Source organism: Poecilia reticulata, chromosome 14 (genome assembly GCF_904066995.2).
Source record: "Poecilia reticulata chromosome 14, P_reticulata-male-v2, whole genome shotgun sequence".
Taxonomy (NCBI): Eukaryota; Metazoa; Chordata; class Actinopteri; order Cyprinodontiformes; family Poeciliidae; genus Poecilia; species Poecilia reticulata.
This window is the reverse complement of record NC_088843.1, coordinates 19,434,430-19,460,343: the sequence shown is the minus strand read 5'-3', so window position 1 is coordinate 19,460,343 and position 25,914 is coordinate 19,434,430. Positions and strand designations below refer to the sequence as shown.

Genomic DNA, 25,914 nt, shown 5'->3' with positions numbered 1-25,914 from the left:
TAAAATGAAGGTGAAAGTTCAACTCTAACTCTTTTATACCTTCATACTCTCACCAGTTCTTAATTTTTCTTCATCCATTTCAGCTCCACTTTGAGTCAGATTAAAGCTTTGTCGTTCGCTGACAATTATCTTTTAAGATTTAATTCAGCTGTAAAACCTGCCAAAGTTGCTTTGTGCTATTTAAGATAATATAAAACAGAAATATAAAAAGGAATTTCTGCTCAAAGAAAAATACTAGAAAGATATTAATAGCTGTTAATGTTCTGAATTAATCAAGAAGTGTTGTTTTTTATCCTTTGTAATGACTACATTAACACCTGTTTCTCCTGTCTTCATGTTGGCCACGTCTTCATTATTTATTGCTGTAAATTTTATTGCACAGATGCTTCTTCCTTAATGGTTCACTAGAAGCAAACTAATCTGAGGAGATTACTGAAATGACTTGGTTAGGAATTACTGAGTGCTTTTTAAAAACCGAGACAAGCAGTGGGTGAGCCTTCACCTTCATAATAAAGATTTACAGATTATAAATAGGATATAAAATCTCTCTTACAACACATGTTCACGTGTTACTTCAAAAACTTGGTAGCACTTTATTTGAAGAAGTGTGCTTAAGACTGACATGACATTGTCATAAACATGACATAACATCTGTCATGAACATAAAGAAGTCTTTATGAATGTTTATGACAGTTGCCATGAAGTGTCATTCGGTAAGTAATGACACTTTTAATACAAAGTTGCTTTAAAAGTTGCATTAAAAGTGCCAACTTTCCTTGACTTTGTAAATTATGATAATTTAATGCAAAGTTGGCACTTTTAATAGACTTTCAATGCAACTTTTAGAGCAACTTTGCATTAAAAGTTTGAATCTGCATTAATGGTTGCGAACGCAACTTCACAACCTTCTGGTTAGAGACCTGTAGGGCCAACAGTTTGCTGCAGATGTAGTCTCTTATTGAAAGGAAGCACCTTCTCAGGTAGCAGCTCACCCATTTCAGTTAAAGTGTTTATCACACAGTAGTCGTAGTTACCAGATGACGGGGACGGTGGAGTAATGGGCTGTTATCTTCCATCTCCAGTCGGTTTCCCAGATGTTGTTGGCGTACCTCTCCCGACTCTCGGCCATCGCTGACAACAAGATTAACTGTGGCCCCGCCCTCACATGGATGGAGGTAACTCTGCTCTGTCTTAAAGGTTTACCTTAATTTTGTTTCTGAAATGTTATTCTAGTCACGGCCAAAACCTTTCAGCTTTGGTTCGTGTGGTGTCAATCTAACAAGGATTAGGCTCTTATTTATTCATTACAAAGAGAAAATTCTGTGTACCTGTATATCGCTTTCATATAAGGGTCAGTCCTTCGCCAACGTAAAGCTGAGGAAGTCTTTTTGAAATCACATGGAAGTGCTCGATCTCTAAGAATGTGCCACTTCATAAAATTGTTTTTATCATGGGAGGTATCAGCTTTCAGGGTGAACCAGGAAACACCAGGAGCCATTTATGTCTGTGAACAACAGGATTTAATTCAGATTTGCAGGCTGCAAATCTGCAAAAAGCACCAGAGGAAGTTAGTTACTCCAATAAATTTGCCTTCTGATTGTTTTGGAGATCTGGAAAATAGTTTTATCAACAGAAAAAAACAGATGGTGTAGTTTCCCTGCAAGGTAGTTCTACTTAATTCTGCCAGGAAAAAATGAGTGGGATCAAAACATTGTTCAATAGCTACTTTTTCCACCATTTCAAGCACAGGTTGGTGATCAAAGTATGCTGCAGTCTGAAGGAAGCGTCTCAAAGATGAGAAGACTGATTTTTCGGCAGTGGTCAGGAAACTCTTCAGATCTCATAACCTCATTGAGTAGCTGGGATCAGTTTTTAAAAAGTAGATGGAGAAACGGAAACCAGGTTCACTATCTGTTAGGATTTGGCCCAGAAGTTGATATCCCTGATGATCTAGTGAACTGTAAATGTTAAAGTGAGCATAAATTTTAATTTTGGCAGGCCATAGAATAAAACATTTGTCCATTATTTTTGTTTGACTTTGAAATGCCTCATTTTTATATACAGTGAAATTATAAAGTTTGCACTTAATACATTTTTCCAAAGCAGCTTTTTTCCGTAAGTGGAACCTTACAATGGTCTGAGTCTGGTAACTTTACATTTCTCTGGAGTGACTTTATTTAACAAGATGAAATAAAACTTAAGCATGATTGCTGCTTTTGTAAATATGTCCAAACTAAAAACTGTGGAGACATTTCTTATAGTGATCTATTAGTTGTGCATTGATGCTGTTAATGATATTTATTGTGTGTGCGTGCGTGCGTGCGTGTGTGTGCGTGCGTGTTGACCAGGTGGATAATAAGGGGAATCATCTGCTGGTTCATGAAGAGTCCTCCATCAACGTCCCGGCCATCGCTGCAGCTCACGTCATTAAGCGCTACATCGCTCAGGCCTCAGATGAGCTGTCATTTGAGGTGATGATCATAAAAATTAGTAAACCAACAGTTTGTTTTTTTTCTTTATTATTATTATTATTATTATTATTATTATTATTATTATTATTTATTTATTTTTCTTTATTATTTGTATAAGCATTTCCTGTTTTGTGTTTAAAGGTGTATCCGTATGGATGGTTGGTTGATGTTTAGTTGGTTATGGTGCAGTGAATTGATTGAGAGAAGTGGTAAAATAATTTTCTTGAAACTACTCTTCTTCATTTAAAAGTTTTTGTTTGTCAGTATGTAACATGCATTACAAACTGTAAATGAATTAAATAAACAAATAAGTAATAAAAAAACAGCACTTATCAACTAATATCATTAGTAAACCAGTTCCACATCTGATGACAGCAAGCATTAATAGAAACTGAAAAGATGTTTATATGTTGACAGTGTTGATCCTCTTCTTGTCTGTTGCTCTATGCAGGTTGGGGACATCGTCTCTGTGATTGACATGCCCCCAAAAGAGGACACCACCTGGTGGAGGGGCAAGCATGGCTTTCAGGTACTCTCACGCCACATGGCAGAAATCAAAAGAATCCACCTTCACTTTCAGTCTGAGCCTCAGGCGTGACAGCTTGAGGATTTTAGGAGACGAGAAAGAAGCATTGCGTTTCAAAGTAAATTTTTGATGAAAAAAAAAACAAAGCAAGAAACAAATCCGCCTTGTGTGAGGCTTTGCAGAGATTACCGGTGCACCTGCCTCTCCTGTGACACTCAACGCATTATTACCAAGCTTTCAGTTCAGATCTGAAACTGGTGTTACTCAGGCATGACTTACATGAGCAATGACCTGCTGCATTATTGACTAGATAGTCACACCTGCAGTTTAACAAATCTATTCCGAAAATGTGAAAAGTGACGATAAGATCAATTTCTTTGTTCTGCTTCTCTTTGTTTTTTGCTCTTTTTTTGTCATATTCTTTAGGACACCAGTCACATAAAGAAAATGTGATTTGTATCACCAAACAGCTGACAGTAACTGCATTTAATTATATTGTCACATTTATTGACATTCATTGGTGCCGTCATGGATCATGGATTTTAAACTATTGGAATTCATTGTAACGGCGATAAATCAAAATTCTTATGAAACAATGTTTTATCATGATAAATGATAAACAATGCAATAAATCCCTGCCCCTATCAACAACACAATACTTAAGAGCAGCATTCAAAATGTTTTTTCCACCCTTCCTGCAGCTCACTGGTCAGAGCCGGTCAAGCTGAAATTTCTGTTGTTTTGATCATCTTTTCTCTTATGTAAAAATATATCTTTAAAATCTGGATCTAATTAAGTTTTTTTGAACTTCATTAGTTAAAAAAAAAACTAATGAAGACAGATGATTGAAGGGAAGCAACTGCTAACAGTATGTCTTCTTTTGCACCGAATCATTATAATGTTATATGTTTACCGTAGCCGTGTAACACTCTGCAAGCTAAACGTACAAACCTGCAGATTACCAGAGTAATGGTCGATAACTGATTGAAAGAGACGAGCTGCAGATGAAACGAGTTCTCGTGTTTCCAGTCCTTGTGTCCTCTAACTAACTCCAGCTCTCTCTTCGCTTCCCTCCCTTTAGGTCGGCTTCTTTCCCAGCGAGTGTGTGGAGCTCATAAACGATAAAGTTCCACAGTCCATGACCAACTCTGTGCCAAAGCCAGGTACTGCCGGCGCTCTGCATCCATTCTGGACTGGGGGCTTCAGGGTGGGCTTGAGGTTTCCTTAATAATAATCGATCTCTGTTGACGACATTATAGATCATAAACAGCCGTCTTATCACACCAGACTGACTCAGATGTAGGAAATCCGTGCAGATCGTTGTGTCTGGAACAAACAGACTCGCTGTCCTTGGCACACCCTCCCTCACCCCAACATCAGCTGCAGCTGTTGAGCATTAGATCGTCCTAAAATGGAAGAGCGCCATCAAAATGCAAAACCCATTCATGATCAAAGCGCAGTGTGTTTTATAAATCTGCCTCCTTCCTTCCAAATCCATGACTGTGACTCACTGTCACAACCATCCACTGGGCTTTATGGTGGGTGACTGAATCCAAACCACCACAGACCCTCTAAGACATTAGGGAATGATGAAATGGAAATGAAAACACTCCAAGTTCCACAGCTAATGAGGATGTAGGAATTTCATCAGAGGTTAACGGGGCTCTCAGAGGTTAAATTATCTGGTTTTACTAACCTCATCCACTCTAACTAAACCAGACTGCTGCTTTGCTTCTTAGCTGTCGGCCTGCACATCCACAGCTCCCCTCTGTCTCATGTTGGGTTCCTGCTTGCCCACTTCCTGCTTTTCAATGTTTCAGGGCCTGTTTTGATTTTTGCATCTGTTTTGCCATAAAATAGTCGTAGGTCAGTTGCATCATTTGCATACCTTAAAAGTTGCTTTCATTTTTCTGTTCTTTTTTTTTTTGAGCCATAACATGTCCTATATACAACAGAGTATTATTATCATAATGAATAAGCTCATTATGAGAGTAAAGCCGTAAGAATGAGAAAAATGTCATAATAATAAAAGAAAAATTTTGTAATAATAATACAAGAAAAATTTTGTAAGAATGCAAGAAAAATGTAATACAAGAAAAATGTAATACAAGAAAAAAGTCGTAATAATGACAGAAAAGTCATGATTCTAACCCTAACCCTAACCCTAATAGTCATAACATTACCAGAATAGTGGTGATAATATGAGAAAAAGTTGTAACACAAGTAAAAAAGTCATATTACGAGGGAAAAAAAGTCAAATAGGAGAATAAAGTTGACATAATATGAAAATTAAGTCATATTACCAGGATAAAGTCGTAATGATACAAGAAAAAAGTCATTTGACAATGAAGTTGTTATATTTGAATGAAGTAGTAATTCTAAAACTTCTGCACAAAAAACAATTGAAGATTAAGGAATGTTCAGCATCTTTAGTGCTGTTTTAGGACATAATCTTTATCAGCAACAGTAGTTTTTGAAACAACTTTCCATTTCGAAGGAAGAACCGCGAACCAGACAAATTGGTCACCTCAGATCTTGAAGCATTGCTCTCATTAAAACAACTTTTTTTTTGGTAATTTTATGACTCTCTTAGTCTGACCCTCCTACTCTGCTGTACCTAAATGAACATCTTACTGCAGATTAAAGCAGATTAAGTGTTAAAGCACCCTCTGATGTGTTGAATGACGCACTGTTTGCTCAACACTGCTTCACTGCATTGTTTATAATGTTTGCTGGTTTGTTTTGAGCATGCCTTAATTTGCTGCCTTTGACTGTGACTCCTCTGCCTCAGCCTCCCCCTCCTCTGGCCTGCAGCCTGCTTCATGGAGTCTCTTCCCCCCCTGTGCGTTGTTGGTATACACACCTCACCTGCCTGTCTGAATATTCACCTTCACTCACCTGCATATAAACACAGTTGTTAAAAATGATTTTTATTTAAAAATTCAGATCAGATTCCAGTGCAGCTTCTTCACTCGTTAGATCCAGCTAGTTTTTCCTTCGTACACACGAAAACGTACACGGCTGGTTTGTTATCTGACTTACAGTGCTTTTCTCCCTCTGATTCTCTCATGCCTCCATCATCCAACCATGCATCCATCCATCCATTCATCCATCCAAATGTCTGTTGGTCCATCCGTCCATGGGATTGCATGCAGACTTGGAGATGGAGAGTGTAATGCCGGACAGTGCATGGGTGGCCGACCCGCTAAACCACTACAACCTAAGTTCAGGTAGACCAAACCCCTTTCCAGTGTGTTGTCCCACCACCTCCTAACAGCAACACACACACACACAAAAAAGAACTAACTCCTTCTTCCTGAGTGTTTGCACTGTGTGTCTCTTAACATTCTTATTGGTTGCGGTATCTAAACTGGGTTTGGGCTCAACTCTTCACTTACGGGAAGGTTTTGTGGTCTTTTGATGTGTTTTATTTGAAGAGAACATGAAAATAAATAGCAGCACACCCGCAACTTTTCCCTTTGTTTTCTTTTTCTTTCTTCCTATGTTTTGTTTGTTTTTCTTTCTTTCTTTCTCTTTCATCACCAAATAACGCTGGATTGTGGGTAGAAGTTGAACGTTTTTAAGCAGAAATGCGAGTCTCTCTGGGATGAGGAGCAACTATTAGGACTTTAACTTGTTTGTACAACGCACAGCTTGTGGTAATGCTCACCTTTCTGTTCCTTGTGGTGAAGGAATATCCTGATGTCACAAGGAATGAGGAACGGAACTTGGCTTTAGCTTTCTTCTCTCAATCCTTTTACATCCTGGAAGTGTCCATTTATTGTTGATCTTCCTAAGTTTGCATCCTTGGCTTTTACACACCTGCTGATTTATGGCAAGCTCTGCCCTTGTGTGCAAAGTGCATGCATAATATGCACATTAATCTAACAAATCTGAACCCAAGTTAAAGAAGAAGAAAAAAAGTATTCTTTGGTGTAACTCTTCAAATGATGGGAGGAACATTTGTAAGCAGGGAACAGGACCGGAGTAAATAAGTGATGAGAATGTGAATTCTGATCCTGGAGAACCACACAGAGCTGCTGGGGGTGTGTGTGTGTGTGTGTGTGTGTGTGTTTCTGCTTAAAAACGTTAAAGGTGCGTGCGTGCGTGCGTGCGTGCGTGCGTGCGTGGGGGGTGGGGGGTGGGGGGTGATGAGGGCCATCTGTGTGTGTCTGGTTAAAGGTGAAAGGCCGCTACAGGAATGCCATGGTGCTAACCCTCCACCAGTCTTGATTTATTTAATCCGTTCACAATGAAGGGCCCTGTAAACCCATCCGAGCGACGTTGAGGCTTTGTCCTGCAGGAGTTGGAGTCTCTGTCTCCCTCTCCATGGCGACTGAAAGAGCACATTCCTGCAGGGAACCACATGCTACTGGAAAAATCTCCCCGCTCTGCCTGGACCCACTCTCCCCCGCCACCAACCAATGCTGGATGGAAACTGTTAGCGTGCAACCGTCTCAGTTAAAATCAAGACCATGCAAGCTCAAGGCTGCTGATCCTTTATTCTGGATGCTGGGGTTGCTTTGCTCTGAAACCTGGGATTAGACTCTCCAGCCCCGAACAGTAGAAATGAAGCTTTTTCTTCTTTTGTTTTGTTTTGTTTTACGTCAGTTCGAAACCAGAAAGTTGGGAAACTTCAGATGAAGTGAATGTCCGTTAGACGTCTTTCCTCCGCACACGGCCCAGTAGACCTGACCCAGATGCAGAGCCGGCTCTCGTCTGCTCCCCTCTTCATCATGTGTGGGGACCGACAATCTGGGCAGCTGTGAGCATGTTGGAGCCAAGACAGCTGGTTATGTGAGGCAGAGAGGAAGGGGAACGGGGAGAGAATGTGCGAGACAGGGTTTGATTTGTCCTCCCGTTCCCAAGGATTATGGATCATTTCCTGCTGCTGTGAAACTATGCAAGCTGCTTTGTGTACTATGCTAAGCCTCAGGAAGGTTTGTTTGCAGGAACTTTTTGTTGTTTTCCGCTTCTATTTTATTGCAGTTGTACTCAAAAAAAAACAAAAAACAACAGAGTTGTAAAACTGTGAATCAAAGATTTTTAAAATGCTAATCTGAATATAGATGAGTGGAAGAGTTAGAGCGGATTAGAGTTACAACTAAGTAGGTAGAGGCGTAAAACCTCTGACCTTATCCAGAAATCAGAGTTGGACCTTTGAACATTAAGTTTGAGAAGCCCTGATGTAAAACTGCATGTTGTAGTTTATAATTTAATTTATTCAATATAAAACACTCACACACGCACACACACACACACACGCACACACACACACACACACACACACACACACACACACACACACACACACACACACACACACACACACACACACAGTAGTAATAATAGCTGTTACTATACAGTCAAAACTCCAACTCGAAATTAAAGAAATTCAAATCAAAGTCAAGTAAAAATAATCCAAGTGTTGCATAAATCACTTATACATGCCTACACTTAAGGTGTTTGTTGCATACAAGTCATTTCAACTCTTCATAGCTTTACAATAAGAAAAAGTTAATAGAAAACAGAATCAACAACTAAATCCAGGCAACAGGAGAAAAAAGATTAATAAGTAGGTGAATCGTCAAAAGAAGGTTTCGATCAGATTTCAAGTCCCTTTATAGCCTTCACTGATTCTGTTTTAATTCTCTTAAACTGTCACGTTTTTATGTAGTTTAAGATCTTCAGGCAAACTACTCCACTACTTAACCCCAGCAGAGCTGCACGCATCCCCATCTTAACTCATATCTCTTTTCATCCATAAACAATGTTTGAATCTTTTTAGGGAGCATATTTTTGTTTTGCATGTTATTTGTGAAGACTTAAATTTTACTAGCTCAACAAACTTTACTACTCCCCACTGGCTTAGCAAAGCATCGGTGTGTTTGTTATATAATGCATGATTTACTCTCCATATGGCTTTTTTTGTTGTTTTTGCAGAACATAAATAGGTTGGAAGTTATTTATCCAAATCTTTACACAACATGACAAACAAGGTCGACCTCTACCTCCGCCGTTTGATGTTTGATCCTGTCCTGCTTTGGTGTGTTATTGTGAAGAATTATGATGGATGGAGAAGATTTAACTCAATCATTCATGTGCAAACAGATTCCCTCATTATCACCAGCTTAATTTGATCTGTGACAAAATGGAAAGAAAAAAAAAAATATATATATATATATATATATATACATGTATGATTTGTGGGGTTTAGGCCTGTCACAATAACAAATTTTGCTGGACAATAAATTGTTTCGGAAGTTATTGCGATAAAAGATAATGTTGTTTTGAGACCATTTTAAGTAATATAATAGTAATGGCAAAATAATAATTTGAGAGCACATTCTAAAAGATCTGTAAACGTTAAATTCTAATGAACATTTAACACTGGAACTGGAAGACATTTTAAATACATCCAAAATCAATAAAACGACAACTAAAATTAACTTTGAAGTCTTTGTAAACAAAACTGTCCTTCAAAATAAGGGCTAGTTGAGACCAAATCACCAAGCTGAAGACTTTTATCGTCCAGTTTTGGTAGAAACGGAAATAAACGATAAATCATGCCAAAGGAAATTATTGAGTTTGTTTTAATTTATCATGCGATTAATTGATTTGTTGATTATTGTGACAGGCCTTGGTGTGAATACTTTTGTAAGGCACTCTCCTAACAAGTCAGGCGTTATGAACTGTTTAACTATTTCTTGTTTCACAGTGGGGGAATCATTTCAATAACTGCAGTCATGTAAAAAAAGAAAGCAAAGCAGGCGTCAGTTTTAAGGTTTGATATATCAGGTCATAAAGTGTTGACACGTCATAATACGCTGCGTGGTTTCATTCATTTCACTTTGTCCTGACTCACATTTTAGGACCTTATTAGGTGAGTTTTACGTTCTAAAATGTAAAACTTTAGCGCTGAAGGAATCTGTTCCTAATTTGTATCCTGACTACATTACACTAGATTGACCCTGAGCCTTTACATGCTCTGCTGCCTTTACATGCTCTGCTGCTCGTTATATAAACAACATTCTCACGGTTCCCCTGCAGTTTTAAAACGTGCTGCTATGAATCCAGCAGGTAGGAATTCATGTTTATGTTTTTGACAGCTTTGCCTCTGCCTCATCGAACTGAAACCATGTTTCCTGTCTTTTCCCTGGACTTCAATACATTAGCTATACGCAGGTTACTGCACTTAGCACACAGCACTTGAGGTGTTAAGGAAAATATTAGGACAGCTAGGACACATTAAGTATTAGATTAAGTCTGCAGCTCTCTTATGATAATATACTTTTATTGTACTGCAGTTGCAACTTACTGCTGAGGTATTCTTACTTTTCTTCTTTAACTGCTAACATGGCCACTGGTTAATTATTTAAAGACGATATAAAGCTAAATCTGATGAAGTCATGAGACAAATGAGGCAAGTCAAAAAGAGACAAACTCTTAAAGAGATTCTCAGACCGTTGAGGAAGAGTCAGATTCTTGTTTGGGTTCAGTTTTCAAATCATATCCACAGATGGGTTGGTAGCCAGGATGAAGGTTTATCAAAAATTTACAGGTTGAAAAGCGCTTTGGTGGTTTTCTACTTTACGGTTTTTATTGTTCAAAGTTATTTTAATGGGATCCCAGAGAAACATCTAATTTTTTTTCCTGCTGTTTGGAGAATAGATGCTGCTCTGCTTATCCTCTAACTGTTGCTGCACACTTCCTGTCATCTGGCTGAAGAAAGGCTAATACACTCTTTGGCTATTTTTTAAATATTTCTCTTGTCAGCAATTACTAGATAAGCTATTCTTTGTACGTTTTTCCTTAAGTCAGTATATCAATATCAAAGTAATTAAAAATTGTAAGTGAACATTGTAACTAATCACTGTTAAATTATTTTTACAAGTTAAAATACTGTTGCTTTTCTGATTTAGGTATAGTGATTAGATTATGTTACACTTTTGTTTCAAAATGTTAGTGGAAACACTGTGATACCATTAAGAAATATTGTTTTTACTCAAGGTCATTGTACTGTAAAAATCTTTCACTGGTCTATGGCTATTAGTGACTTTTTAAAGCCAGGACTAAAGAACTTTACTTTTAGCCACACTCTTTATGGTTGTGCTGTTTGGCTTCTCCTAGCAGCCACTGAGAGTTAATGTCAGGCCCTGGGAAACGGGAGTGAAACTACACCCACTCAACAAAGAATTAACCACAATTCTCAGGAACCTACCGTACTGATAGTAGGCGTTTTATTTGAAACAAATAACACCTTAAATGTTGTCGCAAATGTTTTTAATTACACGTAAACCGCAGAGCAGAACAGCGCATACACTGGGGGAGGTATTTACAGTGACATTTCTCATTAAGTTCAATGATGCCTTCAATTGCACTTGTAAATATTTTCTGGAAATGAATTCAGAGGCGAGAAAGTGAACAAATAGAGCATCGAGGAACGTTGTTAGAAATATAAAGCTGCGGTCTGTCTGGTTCACAATCGATTGTGCTAAATGAGAAAATCTCCTTTTAGGTACTCTAAGTTGTAAATAAAACGTGTTTTTACGTTTCAGTTTATCTTCGTGTTACATTATATATGCTTAGTTTAAACGCCAGTTTTAAAGCAGCATTTTCTCGTACGTGGTGAACCGTTTGAAAGTTGAGTATTTCCGGGTGCCCTTGAACGCAGCATGCCTAAAGCTTCTTGAAGTCAGGGAGTGAACGAGTCTGCGGCGCGCGCTCTGTCTGACCTTTAAACCGTTGTTACCCTGCATTGTGGCAGCTCGCGCTTCTCTGAGGAGGTCCAACTGGGATTTTATTCTGGCGCAGATTTAGCAGAACAAAAGCGAGTTGTGCTTTGGATTTGAGCTGCTTTCGTAAATTAAAGCCCCACGGTATGGAGAAGAGGTAGGAAACAGAGTTTAGATTCTGACAAGTTAGGATTTTTTTTTTCTTTGTTTTTACAATGGAACTTTGTGGACTTATTTTTGTAAACATCTTGCGCTATTTTCCGAAGGGATTCAATGTCCTTACTACCAAAACCTGCACAGGTTATTTAATTGAATTAGTAAACTATATTTAATTACTTGGTATCGTATCGGTCATCGTCAGTCCTTCAAAATGACATTTAAGATACTGCTGACTCACTTTTCCTGAATAAGCTTTTGTTCTTAGTTTAGTAGGGTGTAATAAAACCAGAGATAAGTCCCGACGGAAAGCACACAGCGCTTGTCGCTAAAATTTGAATAGTCAGACAGCACCTTGTAAGGTACATGCAGGAAATAGTTTGCAATTAAAATGTCTCTTCCACCTTAATAAAGTTTATCGTTTGAAGCCTCAGTGCCAGCTCTGTGGCCTATCTAAATAAGGAGATGGATTCCATTTATGTTTAGCCACAGTAATAAAATTACAAGAGATAACAAAGCAGCCTTTGTTTTGCATTTGATTGTGCTGATATTCCCTATAGTCTCCTGTTTTCTGTGTTTCTTGCCCAGTTATTTTTGTTCTCCTCTACTATGGAGGGTTGGAGTTAACATATGGAGCACAGACAGGCCGTATCTCTGGAACAGTTGCCTCTTTCTGGTGTCATCTATCCACAGGGAGATGAAAGCTTCAGACATTTAGCTGTCCTCGTCATCACTTTGAGAGTCTGTCTAAACAGAGGTCACTGACAGTCATGACTGCCGTTTTATTAGTAAGACACTGCACTGCTGTTTACACACGTAGCAGTGTGGATGTCACCCTGTCAGCAGCTGTAAAGTTTAAACACTGCATGGCTTGCTGTTAATTCTGTCAATAAACATTAGTTTTGCACAGAGATATACTGTTTTGTAATTTTCTAGAAGTTTTGTTGTATAGCTTTACTAAAAAAAAAAAAAAAAGCCAACTTTGACTCAGTCATCCACGACTGTTTGGGGAAATAAACGTTTTAAATTTTTCTGTTGAAGTTATGCTAGTTATATAAGGTAGACTTCCGCATTCTGGTATTTCCTAGAGGCAACAGTGAGAAGAGTCTAAATTTCCTGTTCAGCAGTCTTGGATGTACTGGAAGACTCGACAGACTTGCTGTCAGCGCATCAGATATTCCAGCCTGAAGTACCAATGTACCAATAAGAGAAAATATTGCTGCAGCTTCTTTAAAAGTAGTTTTGAACCAAACCGAATATGAAGAAGCATGTTGGTTAACATTTTCTTATTCACTTCCTGATCAGAAGCAACTTTGTCCTATTCCAGGCTCTGGCCATTTCACTGGTGTGTTTCTAGCCGAGCCGGCCCAAGCCAAATGAGAGTTGAGTAACCTCTTGGGACCTGTACACCTCTAAGGGGGTTCCCAAGAGCACCAAGCTTGCATGAAAAAAATATACATGTACATATTCATAGAATAATAATAAAAATACAAACTAAATGAACATGGAAAATGACTTCCATATAATTTTATAGTTGTTACATGAATAATATGTTAAGATTTTCCTGCTGTTTTGAAGTTATAAGATAACAAACTGTTTATCAGCTGGTGTTAATTTCAAACAGTTAAAATAATGTGACACACCTAAATACCGCTCTGCCTTTCAAAGTCCAAATATTTTAGTTTGCTACTCTTGTATGGTTAACATCAATAACCATAATAACACTGGTAATGATGAGCTAATTACAAATGATGCTAGCGATAGTTGGTATGCTACACAGATAGATAAACATTCATCTTAGCAACATGCTGGTAGGAGGGACCCCTAAATGAAAATCTGCTTGGGGCCCCAAAAAGCTTTGGACCGGCCCTGACCTCTACTCAGGCTCTGCTTGCTTTGGTCTCGACTCTGTTTTACAGCTGTCGAGTTGTCCTTTAGTCTGACTGCTGCAGACTTCCAGGTCGTATGACGTAGAGAAATTAGGTTAGGAAAGAACATCGTTATCATTAAGTCTAGTTTCTTAAGAGATACTGGTGATTCATTGTAAATGCTGATTCAACATGCAGTCATCTAAGAGCTTCGTGCGTAATCTGCTCAACTTCTTCAGGTTTTATAATCAGCACCTTGTGTTTGGCTTTGTCCTGCCTCGGTTTAGGAAAGAAATCGGTTCAGGCTGCTGGCTTCCATGACTCTTTCTGTAAATAAGCGAGTCCCCCCGGTACCTTCTGGAGTCTCACATTGCCAAAGTGATTTTATGATGTTTGCAAACAATAACCACTCTGTCCCACCGGTTTGTAATAAACTCGTATTAGCAGAAGAAAAAAAATGCTGTACTATTTAGAGTAGAATTGGATCGTTGGGAGTCTTCTAACTCTTAAAAGTCCAAAAGTCGGTCGCTGGACTGCCGGGAGGTTTTAGAAATCGGTTGAAACTTTCGCTTTTATTGTTTTTAGAGTTGAAAGTTTCCTAAAACTTTATGCTCCAGATTCTTCTCTTTGTGCATACACTCAACCCAGCAGAAATCCTCTGTGTATGAACACTGTGCATGCTGTAATTAATTGTTGCTCCCAGCCTTTCACCCTGCTGCTGTCTTGGACCTTTATGGCCGTCATCCTCTGTGACAACAAGCACATGGGAGTCTCAGTCCAGCTTCTGAGGCATGTCTGTCACTGAACTCATCTCCGTGTTGTCCTCTCAGTCAGTGACGCGTCAGCGTGAGCCGGTACTGTTGCACCGTCAGCTTCTCTTCCTGCCATATGTGGCAGTGACACTGAAAGCCCTTTTTGATGCCTCGACAGTGAGCAGAGTTAGCTGCATCAGCAGTTCCCGGTTCATCCAGTAGCACAGAAGAAATTTCTTCCAGGGGGGAAACTTGGAGCTCCACGCTTCCCTGATGTGGGAGATATTGTTGTTGTTGGTTTTTTTGTGCATGTGTGTGCGCGCATGTGTGTGTGCGTGTGCATGACTCTGCAGAGGCTGGCTGAAGAGTAGGAGCTGACTGTGCTGCTTTGCAACACAATCAGGAGTCTAGAGGTGTTTTCAGATGTGACTTTTCTCACTGGGAGGAGGGAAGGAAATATAAAGTCAATAGTATTTACTTTAGTAATTTCAAATATTCAATAACTGTGACAATTTTGCAATCGTTTCATGAATTTTGTGTTTAAAAATGTTTTTATTGTAATAATTGAAAATTTTCTTATCAAGGCTGTGGGCTGTTCTTTTTAATCACAGTCTTGACTGCAGTTTTTTTCCCCCCAAAATTATAGACGCATAGCAGATTTTATAAAGCTCAGAACTGCTGATCCTGATTCTAGCCATTTCCAGTGTCTCTTCCAGTACTGTGTATGAAGTGTTTGTTTCTGATTTTGATCAATTCAAAATTGAAGGACTTGCCATTAGAATGTGTATAAATAATGCAATAGTTTCAGAAAAACCAGGCCAGAGTTTGCAGACGTTTTTCTCTCCAAATCACTAAATATCCACAGATCCAGGAAAATTTACTAGAACAAGTATCTAAAAGTAAAACCACTACTACTGTATATATGTATTCTTTTAAATCCTTTTTAAAATGTTAAAAACGAAAAATCTCAGATTTACTGAACCAGAAATCTCTGCAGATAAAGAATTTGACAAACGTTTCAAAATGGAGAAAGAAAATGATTTAAGCTCCTATATTAAATTATACTTAGTTTACCATATGAAAAGGATCAAAACTGTTTTGTTTTGTTTTTTCACATTGACATAGAAGACTAAGCTAATGTCATTTCAGTTCTATTAGGATTACCAACATTTCCATTTGCTAAATGGCAGAAGAAACTGAGGTTTTTTTTTTTTAATTCAAAATTTCCTTACTATTCATTAGCATAGCCTCTGCAAGACTTGGGTCAAATGTTGTGGCATTTAGTGAATAGAATCCACTTTGGTTATCCTAACTGACCTGAAACAAGAGAAGTTTAGTCTGCAGATGGTGAAGAAACATGCTTTGAATGTAACTTATCAGGTTTCAGCCAATTGTAGTGGCTGCCTGAGTAAAACAGCTGGCAGCTCCTTGTTCTCTTTGTGGTTTCCACGTACACCTAGCTAATTCTCAAACTAGCAATAACCTCATTAGCAGCTTCCACACGCTGTTGTTTTCTGTAGGGAAGTTGAGCTATCAGGTTTTCAGATTCCAGTTTTAAAAAGTTCAGATAACACTTTTGTGTTCTTACGCTAACTTAAAGCTTCCAGCCTAAGATGAAGAGCAAATACAAACTTTGCTTACATTAAGTCCTGTTTATCTGAGCTCAGCAAAGCGCCACATCGCCTTGCAGCAGAGAACAAGAGCAACTCCCACAATAGTCGGCTTTTACGTGATTAGATTCCTTTTTTTCAGGTTTTCGGTACCACAGCAGTTTTTCCATTAAGACAGGAAATGGTGGCCAAAACTTATACAGCAGTTTCAGAGTTACTTAGAATGAACATGTAAATTAATAACTTCCAGATGTTGTAATGCTTTAACAGAATAGTGGGATAACAAGACGGGATGATATCTGACATGAATGTCCTCTTTGAAGCAGTGGCTGTGATGGGGAGCGGAAACTGAGCCGGTGGCAAGTTATGCTGCGCAGAATGCTGAGCCCAAAACGATTCTGTAGTTCTGGGGTCAAACAAACAGAACCAGAGTTTGCTGCTGTTCTCTTACTGGTGGCTAACTGGAAGGTTTTGAAACCGTCTTGAGAAGCGAACGGCTTTTTTGTTTGTTTAGTGAACTTGATAGCCTTTCCCACATTTCTCCAGAGACGAAGAACGAGCTCATGACGTTCCTCCGACGGCCTATCTAGTGTTCAGGAAGGTGTTCTGTGGAAGATTCCTTTGTTGTCGCCTGGGAGGCGGGATCCGAGACAGCACGCGCATAAAGAGCGACTTAGCATGAGAATGGAAACTCAAACACACAATAGGGCAGCTTTGACCAGTTTGGGGTTTCACTCCTGTGCATGGATCAATGTGAGAGTCTGTGTACAGCCCACAGTAAACAACCATTCTCATCACCTAACGCGTCTTTTTTCTGTCTTCCTTCCTTTCTCAGTTTCTAAGAAGCACGGCAAACTGATCACCTTCTTGCGCTCCTTCATGAAGTCCAGGCCCACCAAGCAAAAGCTGAAGCAGCGAGGGATCCTCCGGGAAAGGGTGTTCGGCTGTGACCTGGGAGAGCACCTCCTCAACTCAGGACATGATGGTAATGCTTTTTTTAATTGAACACTTCCAGTTTTTTGCATTTAAACGAGTATTTCTGTGCTTTGCTTAACACAGAGACACTGAGTGAATCAGCAGAGAGAATCCGTTCAGCTTTAAGCTAAGAGCTTGGGTTAAGGGAGGCTTAACTGCACAAAAATGCTCCCTGGGGATGGAGAGGTTTACTTGCAGTTAATATAATACACATCATCTAAGTACACATCAGCCTCCCCGTCTCTCTCTGCTGCAGGAGAACCAATATTTACATTCATTGGGCACCGACTGTTTGAGCTTTCCTCAGGTGAGCCGAGGAGCAAAATGGAGTCCAGACTCTACTCTCACCATCAGAACCTGGTTTAGGCTTAGTTTAGCCTAAATTTAGTTAGTTTTGGCTTTCCAAATTAGTGCTGAAGTGATTAATCAGATTAATTGTGACTGATTGATTATTAAAATAATCGTCAACTAATTTAGTAATCGATTGATTAATCGTTAGCTCGAGTACAGACTCAAAAACGGCCATTTTATGAAAAAACAACACACTAGCAGGAATAATTAAGCCAAAACTGTGCAAAAATGTTTACACTTTGCATGTAAGATTAAAAAATATATATTTCTTTGTAAATATGTTCTACCAAAAACTCATCAGTTGGCATAGTTTTAGCTTCATCTGAATCATCTCGTATTAAGCACCTTTTGCTGTCAAATTATCAATTGGTTAATCTAAAACATAAACGGATCTAAAGTGTTTCTCAAATGACCCAAATTCCCAAAACAAGTCTGATTCACCAGAACCCTTCCCAACAACCCACCGCACCCAGAAGAACCTGCTTCTGCTGCCCTACTGCCAAACACCTCAGAGCTATGGTGTTTTTGATTTTCTTCATTTTGTTGTCGTCGTCGTCTTTGGGGAAATGAGCTGAGTCCGTCCATCCTCTGGAGAAACTCTTCCTGGTTTTGTGTTTGCTCTGCGGCTGTGTGGAGTTAGTCAGAACAGCTGCTCCCCTCAATATCTCATTCTGTCCTCTTCTGACTGGTGTGTGTTGGTGGGAGGTCTGGAAACTCTGCTGCACACACACACTTTATGTCTTCTATAAACAGTGAGCATATGTAGAAAACTAACATGTCTGTGTGATTCACAGTAGCTGAAGCAGAACGGAGGAACTTTGTTAATGGGTTTTTTTTGTTCCCGGTATGCAGTCACGCACTGGGCGCTTTAACGCTGTGTGTGTGTGTTGGATTGTCTCAGTCACAGGCGTCTTATCTTACCATGGAAACATGCAACATTACATTACATGAGGATATTTTCATTTAAAAAGTAGTATCCCATTTTCTTTTCAAACTGCATTATGTTAAGAGCCTGCAGACGTTTTCCACCAGCCTGTTGATTCCCTACTCAACCTTCAACAGCAGGGCTCTCTGTTCATGGAACTGTAGTGCTCAAATCAGACAAAACTGATTGGAAATGGATGACATGCTGGTCTTCTGTTCTGTGTTGGCAGTGCCCCAAGTCCTCAAGAGCTGCACAGAGTTCATCGAGAAGCACGGCGTGGTGGATGGCATTTACCGCCTCTCTGGGATCGCTTCAAATATCCAGAAATTGCGGTAAGGAGACATTTCCTGCTGAACGGAGTTTGAGCTCAGAAAGCGTTGCTAAGACATCCAGGCTGCTCCAGAGAAGTGGTGACTTTCTAATCGCTACATAGACGGCAATGTAAAATCTGTCATGCTTATAGGAGGCAGAGTTTTATGTCATTACGTTTCTAGGAGCAAAGCTCTGTGTGCTACCGTGCAGAAAAGATTCCTGCTTTGAGTTTCAGTAAACTCACTTTATGCTGGTTGATTCCTTGGTGTTTCCTTCTTATTGGCGTCGACTCAAGAGTAACGATTGGACTGTAAGCGTATCTGAACAGTGGCAAGTTTGCATATTCTGTGCTCTTGTTTAGATTTTCATTTCTGATGTTTATTATTGGACCGCTGAAAGCATGAGCGGATCTCCTTTGATTTTGTTCATTTTGAGGAAATACTTGTGGTGTTTTTGTTTTAATTCATTGTCTCTTTTTCATTTCCTGAAGCCATAAACTGGCATCCATAAGAGACGAGTAATTTTTCAGCTGTGAACTATTCACAGGGTTTCTACGCAGAAAGGTCTGCAAGTCGTTGTCATCATTTTCCGAGTCTGATTAAAACATTCCTACATGTTTTGTCTGAATCGTTGAGGCGTAATCTGAATTTCCATCAAACTTATTGGTCAGTTTATCAAATCTGTTTATTTTAGGACACTGTTTTTCCTCCCCAGAATTAGTTTTTTTTCTATATGCTTTAGGATTTAATCATGTTTATTTAAAAATTATTGAAATTAAATAACATTTTTAAGCAGTAAATTCTATTCTAAAATAACACTGAGTTACTGAGTGAAAAAACCATAATAAACATCCATCCTCAGAGCTTTCATTGCTTTTTAGGGATTTAGAGCTTCATAATTCCCAGTATGGTTCTTAACCCAGAAACCCAGTTTTAAAAAAAATTGAAAACATGTAATGTACAAACTGTGCTTTAAGGAGCTACACCTAACACATCTAAGTAGATATTTAAGCAGAGGTAACTTAGCCAAACAATGAACTACATTAATAAACAGTTTTTTTTTAATCACATTCCTGGATTGGAAGGTGAACTTTGTATCGTGTTGTTTCAGGATCTGTAGAACAACTAGATACATTTCTTTGCTCTCAAACATCCAGAATATTTTTTTTAAATTTAAGTTCAGAAAAGCATGAAATCCTAAAATGGAAAGTGTGTTGCAGTTTTTTTATCTTCCACAGATCCTCCCAGATTCATAAATGATTCACAGATTCATTTATTAGCGTGTTGACTGTTGCTTTGTTCTTTCTGTCTCCGTCATCAGGCATGAGTTTGACTCGGAGCAGATACCTGACCTGACCAAAGATGTTTACATCCAGGACATCCACTGCGTCGGCTCGCTGTGCAAGCTGTACTTCAGAGAGCTGCCCAACCCGCTGCTCACCTACCAGCTCTACGAGAAATTCTCTGTAAGCAAAACACTTCTCCTTATGCGTGCTTAGAAAGTTATCACTTGGTGCAAAGTTTTCTTCCTCCAGGGTGTAACACGACTGTCTCTGGCCTTCCCTCTTGTTGGACTAGCTGTAACTCTTCTTGCTGTACAATTGTTTGTAATTTTTGTTTTTAAAAAAAGAAGCAAAATTCTTCAAAAGTGATGACATTATAAGCCACAGAAAACCCCAAAATATTAACATTTTACCTGACACGCCCTGTCGTTAGAAATGCTGCAAGCCACACTTTGTGACTTGGAATAAAAACCTCCTCCAAGCACAACAGAGCCGTCCCTGAGGCCGAGGTAAATGTTTTCTGGTTGCCATGGCTGCACAGGGGGCGATGGGGGCTTCAGTGGTTGCTATCTCCACTCAGGGGCTTTTATAGCAGCAAAGAGTAACAATGTGTTTAATATTGTCCCCTCCTGCCATTCATCTCTGGCCTTGGTTTCACTGTGAAGGAGGCTGTATCAGCAGCAACGGACGAAGAGCGACTCATCAAAATTCATGATGTCATTCAGCAGCTTCCTCCGCCTCATTACAGGTCAGTGTGGCAGCACACTGCCATCTGCTGGCAGCTTAAGAAAGAGCGTTGTTAAAGCTACATTGAACTTGTTAATGTTTGCTGTCCCTAAATCTAGTAAGTCCCTAGATTCAGGGACTTACTAGTCCCTAAATCTAGTAGGTACAGTTGTTAAGAAGTGACTCTGCATGGATCATTAGTTTTAACATTCCCAGCTGAATCTCTGGCGATTATTATTGGATTTCCAGGACCCTGGAGTTCCTCATGAGACACCTGTCCCGCCTGGCAGCGTTCAGCTACATCACCAACATGCACACAAAGAACCTGGCCATTGTCTGGGCGCCCAACCTGCTACGGTAAGGGGCATCATATTCTATAAAACAGAGGGGATGTGTCCTATATTTAACCATCTGTTGATTTTCTTTTCCATTGTGATACATGCCGATAGACCGTAGCAACTGCACCACTAAACTGAGCTGTTCTGTGTTGCAGATCTTTAATTAAATGTCGCGGCATCAACAACACAATCTCTTTTGATTGTGTACCCTGTAACATATTTGCAGAGTCAGCCAGGAGTTTCAACTAACAGTAATCAATCCAAACGAGATGACACTACATCAGGTTTAATTAGTTGGAGCAAGGTTAAAACATTTAATAATTTTAATACAGAATGCAGTAATTATTAATGTGTGGGTAGTGAAAAACTACTCCTGGATGAAGATATAGCAACAATAAACAACAGCCTGCGTTATGTCCTTGTGTCACGATACGCAGGACAAGTGGATGCTTTTGAAAGGAAGTGCTCAGGCTTCTTTTACTGTAGTTCTTTATTAAAACAAGCCTATTCTGTACTCTGTTGATTCAGGTCAAAGCAGATTGAATCTGCCTGCTTCAGCGGCACAGCAGCCTTCATGGAAGTACGAATTCAGTCTGTAGTAGTGGAGTTCATCCTCAACCACGTTGATGTGCTCTTCAGCACCAAACTCAGCTCCCTGATCAGAGAGGGCACAGGTACACACAAACATCTCACTGCTGCACGTGCTTTTGGCTCCACGTCTACATTGCCGCCGTTCATTTCCTGTAACTACGTCACCAGGACACAATTCTCTATCTCGACCTAAATCCCTGCTGGTTTCGTCACCTTCCACCAAACTTCTGAGCCTGGAAGAGGCCCAGGCCAGGACTCAGGCTCAGATCAACTCTCCGGTGACTGAAGACAGCAAGTACATCGAGGTGGGCGAGGGTCCAGCCGCCCTGCAAGGGAAGTTCCACACGGTCATCGAGTTTCCCACTGAGAGGTTTGTCATGTTAGTGCTTCATGAAACAGTCACAATTTGGAATAAAGTGATAAAAACCTGTACTCTGTCTCCCTCTGCTGGAAGCTTTGTGAATATTTAACTCCCACATCTCCATCTGTATAATGCATAATCCTTCCCCTTTTAAAACATAGCTCAGAGTGGATTCTTTAAAAATCTGTATGCAATATTTCAAGTAGATTTTGCATTATCGTAATGTTTGATAATGCTCTACAGGAAAAGACCCCCTATCAAATCCAAAAAGTCTCCTGTGGGAAGCTGGCGCTCTTTCTTCAACCTCGGCAAATCGTCTTCTCTGTCCAAGCGTAAGCTGCAACGCAACCCCAGTGAGCCCAGTGAGTTGAAAGCCATGGCTCTCCCCGGTGAGTCTGTAGCGCTTTAACCAAACAGCGGCTGCCTGCAGGAACCCAGAACTGTGCATTTAGAAACACTGTGTGACGTTTCAGGAGGCCGAGGCGACACGGCCACGTTGAGGTCAGCTAAAAGCGAGGAGTCACTGAGTTCACTGCACAATGTTGAAGGTAATTATTTATAGGCCCTCTGGTGCATTTTGACTCAAAATCCTTGTGCTTGTCTAGAGATGCAGAAAAAAATTACAATTCCTCATCGTGGGAATTCCGACTCAAAATGCTCAAATCGATTTTAGTCTGCACTGTTTTTATATTTTGAATAAATCTTTTATCTATTTTTGATTTAAGAAAATCAAAGACAGGGAGCTCGGCTAACACAATGCTGGTTATTTAAATTACAGGATTTTGTGCAAAAACATATTTTAGTTCAAATATAAATTGATGACATTTGATACAGTATGGAACCTTACAGAATTGTTTTAAATTCATTTTCTATTTGTCCTTGTCGGTTCATAATTCAAGCAGGATTTCTAGATTGTTTCTGAATCAAAAAATTACGACCCTAAAAATGGGAATCAAATCGCGAGAGACTGAAAGACTGCCGTCTCTACTGTGATCTCACTATAGCTTCTTGTCCTCCTCTAGGGGAGTCAAAGGTGTACCGTCCTCGCCGTCCTCGTTCCAGCAGCGACGCTCTGTCGGCCTCCTTCAACGGAGAACTGCTGGACAGCCGACAGCAGTGCAACTCTTACGACAACCTCGACGCCACGGAGGACAGCGACGGAGACGACGGGCCCATCTGCGTCCCCGCCCTGATCTCGCCACCCCGCTCAGCGGGCGAAGACGTGGACCTGAGCCCACCAGACATCGGCATGGCCTCGTTAGACTTCGACCCCATGTCTTTTCAGTGCAGCGTGCCAGACACCACCTTTGCCTTCCCCTTGGATGACTCCTCAACTGGCGCTGAAGGCTCCACATTAAAGAGGAGCCCCAAGAGCAACGCCTCCAACCTCATCACCGCCTCCTTCCCAGGCAGCGTGACCTCCCCGCTGTTGTCTGCAGACTGCAGCATGGATGCTGCAGAGAAGCCGGAAAGCAAGAAGCTGACCACGTCTTACTCCTACACTGATAAGCCCATGCAGGCTGTGTCACCTATTAAATGTGGGAAAGCCTCCAGTTTGACTCCGTTTGCTACGTTGGAGCTTTTCTCCCCAGAGATTTCTGACAGAAACGGAGCTGGACAGCCCATCTCTAAGCAACCTTTATCTCCTCCTCCAATGCCCAAGGAGTCTCCTCCCCTGATGGGCAGTGTGCTGCTTAGGGGGGCCGAGCCATCACTCACTGAAGCTTTCCAGAAGGAGCTGCACTCTAAGCTGGCGACCTTTGACACGTTGGACAGTAAGGACCTTGTAGGAAAGGAAGCAGTGGAGCAGGAACCGGTAACCACCAGCCAGGAGCATCAAGGTAAGAAGAAAAAAAGGATCTCTATAGTCTGACGCATGCTTTTGTTTTTATGATGTGTTCAGACCGAACGTAGCGTCAGGGCCATCTGTTTATGTGCAACATCTATGTGGACGCTTGTGTAAGGTGCGTCGAGAAGTCTCATCTGGTGCTGCGCGTTTGAAGCGTTTTGAGTGTTCAACGTGTATCCAATGCTGGAGTTACAAGATCTGAAATTTTGCAGCTGGATGCAATAAGACATGGTGGCCTGTAGTTGGTGTGCTGCCAGGAGATGTAGGCAATAATGCAGGTCAGCAGGTCGTCAAATTGAGCTTGGGTGAGACAAGCTTGAATTATCGGGTGAAATTAAACATGGCGCAGAGGCGGTCGACGACAGCATTCTCCCACTTTCTGTAGATAAAGCCAAGACACTCTCGATATTTCATCCGCCATTGTATAAAGAGACCGGGAGAGGGGAAAAAAGTTACAAGTCTAGAGCCCCTCCCCAGCGTTGGTTCCAGAGCTATTTTGAGGCTCCATATCAAGCAACCAACTTGAGGTGTTGACAGGCAGAATGTGTTTGGTCTGAACACGGTATTAGTTTTTTTTTGTGGTTTAACCTGAATCTCTCACTACCTTACCAAAGCCCCATGCTCAACATCCCCCACCTTCTTGTCTTGAACCTTCCTCCCTGCTGTCACCTTCACACTCTGCTCTGTTGCTTCTTGATGATTCAGCTGCACATCCCTTCTGTTCTTGTCTTCCTGGTAGGAGTCCTCACTCCAGACTCTTCAAAGGACCTCCCCCCTCGTTCCTTCAGCTCTACTGCCCCCCCTCCCCCTCCACCTCCTAAAAATGCTGCCCGCATGTTGGCCCTAGCTCTGGCCGAATCGGCCCAGCAGGTCTCCGTTCAGTCTCAGCTCCAGTCTTCTGGGCCCCCCACGCTGGTGTCCTCTGTCCAACTGCAGGTCTCACACGTTCCAGAATCGTCCCGTCCACCAGCTCCACCGGCCCACACTGCATCTGAGGAAGGAGAGGGAGCAATAAGTTCTCCACCACCAAGCGTTACTTCTGCTACTGCTATCACCAGCTCACATGATCGAACCACTTCCAGCCCACCAACCAGCCTGCCGCCATCACAGTTCACCAGCACCACCACTAAGCCATCAGACAGTTCTGCTACAGCCCAGTCCAGAACTCAGCCAGAGACTAAATCCACCCCGCCAAGCACTCCGCTTTATAAATGTGCCCAAGTTCCCACTTCAACCAGCCTGACCTCTCCAACCAGGAAGAGTCCTGAAAGACAGCAGCAGGTCTCCAGACAGGCCGCCGGTCACAGCAGCTCATCTGGTGCTGCTGCAGCCACGACGCCGAGAGGCAGCAGCAAAGACGAGAGGGTTCTACAGCAACCTGGTTCTGCTGAGGTAAATGTTATGGAGATCAGAGCTCTATCACTCTGCCATGATCCTAAACTACAGCATATATGATAAAGAAAGAGCTAAACTTTGTTGCATAATAGAGACTTGCTGACAAAAAAATGTCTAAGCTGAATTTGATGTCAGATTGTCTAAAGAATACCTGAAAACAGGCTGGCAATTGACGGATGTTTACACCTGGTGTGTTCAAGGTATAGTGGAGACTTTTAGCTGACTTATGTTTATTTGCGTAGCGCATCTCAGAAGAAAAGGAAGTTCAAAGTACTTTACATGATAAAAGCTTAACACAATAAACCGCTCAGACAAAATATCCAGTGAGCTTTTGTCTCCAAGTACAGCAGCAGCTTGAAGTAATGGTAAAGAAAAAGCCTCACATAGTGGACTCTGTTTTTAGCATGTCAGAGTCTGCTCAAGGGAAATAAATACGACAACAGGGAATATCTATCTTATTATCTTCTCTCTTGCAAACGTCTCAGTTGACCCATACATGTGGGAAGTGTCAAGTATTTACCTTTTATAAATCAGTGTTCTCAGCAGAACATTCAAGTTGTCAAAGCTTCTTACAAAATAAAATCTGAGAGGTATGGTACGCATTTCTGTTCAGCCCCCACAGGTTTAATACTTTTGAGCCACCTTTCTCTACAATTACAGCTGTAATTAGGTGCCGTATTCTCAATTAAAA

The 25,914-nt window shown here is 40.7% G+C and overlaps 1 protein-coding gene across 5 annotated transcripts in view; it reads left to right on the top strand.

The window, feature by feature from the left end:
• Window positions 1-25,914, top strand: part of arhgap32b (Rho GTPase activating protein 32b) — an 88,585-nt gene that overhangs the window by 58,786 nt on the left and 3,885 nt on the right. For 2 of the 5 annotated variants that reach the window (XM_008428365.3, XM_008428364.3), the window contains exons 8-24: window positions 1,083-1,175; window positions 2,349-2,471; window positions 2,923-3,000; window positions 4,079-4,160; window positions 5,789-5,839; window positions 6,153-6,227; window positions 16,954-17,103; window positions 18,599-18,701; window positions 20,002-20,146; window positions 20,629-20,711; window positions 20,939-21,046; window positions 21,556-21,701; window positions 21,787-21,988; window positions 22,223-22,368; window positions 22,453-22,527; window positions 23,002-23,820; window positions 24,568-25,220. In XM_008428365.3, coding sequence (XP_008426587.2) covers window positions 1,083-1,175; window positions 2,349-2,471; window positions 2,923-3,000; window positions 4,079-4,160; window positions 5,789-5,839; window positions 6,153-6,227; window positions 16,954-17,103; window positions 18,599-18,701; window positions 20,002-20,146; window positions 20,629-20,711; window positions 20,939-21,046; window positions 21,556-21,701; window positions 21,787-21,988; window positions 22,223-22,368; window positions 22,453-22,527; window positions 23,002-23,820; window positions 24,568-25,220 — 3,132 coding nt within the window. Of the gene's footprint in view, window positions 1-1,082; window positions 1,176-2,348; window positions 2,472-2,922; window positions 3,001-4,078; window positions 4,161-5,788; window positions 5,840-6,152; window positions 6,228-9,216; window positions 11,890-16,953; window positions 17,104-18,598; window positions 18,702-20,001; window positions 20,147-20,628; window positions 20,712-20,938; window positions 21,047-21,555; window positions 21,702-21,786; window positions 21,989-22,222; window positions 22,369-22,452; window positions 22,528-23,001; window positions 23,821-24,567; window positions 25,221-25,914 lie in introns of those variants that run through there. The other 3 variants (XM_008428366.3, XM_008428367.3, XM_008428368.3) reach the window with 3 other exon arrangements.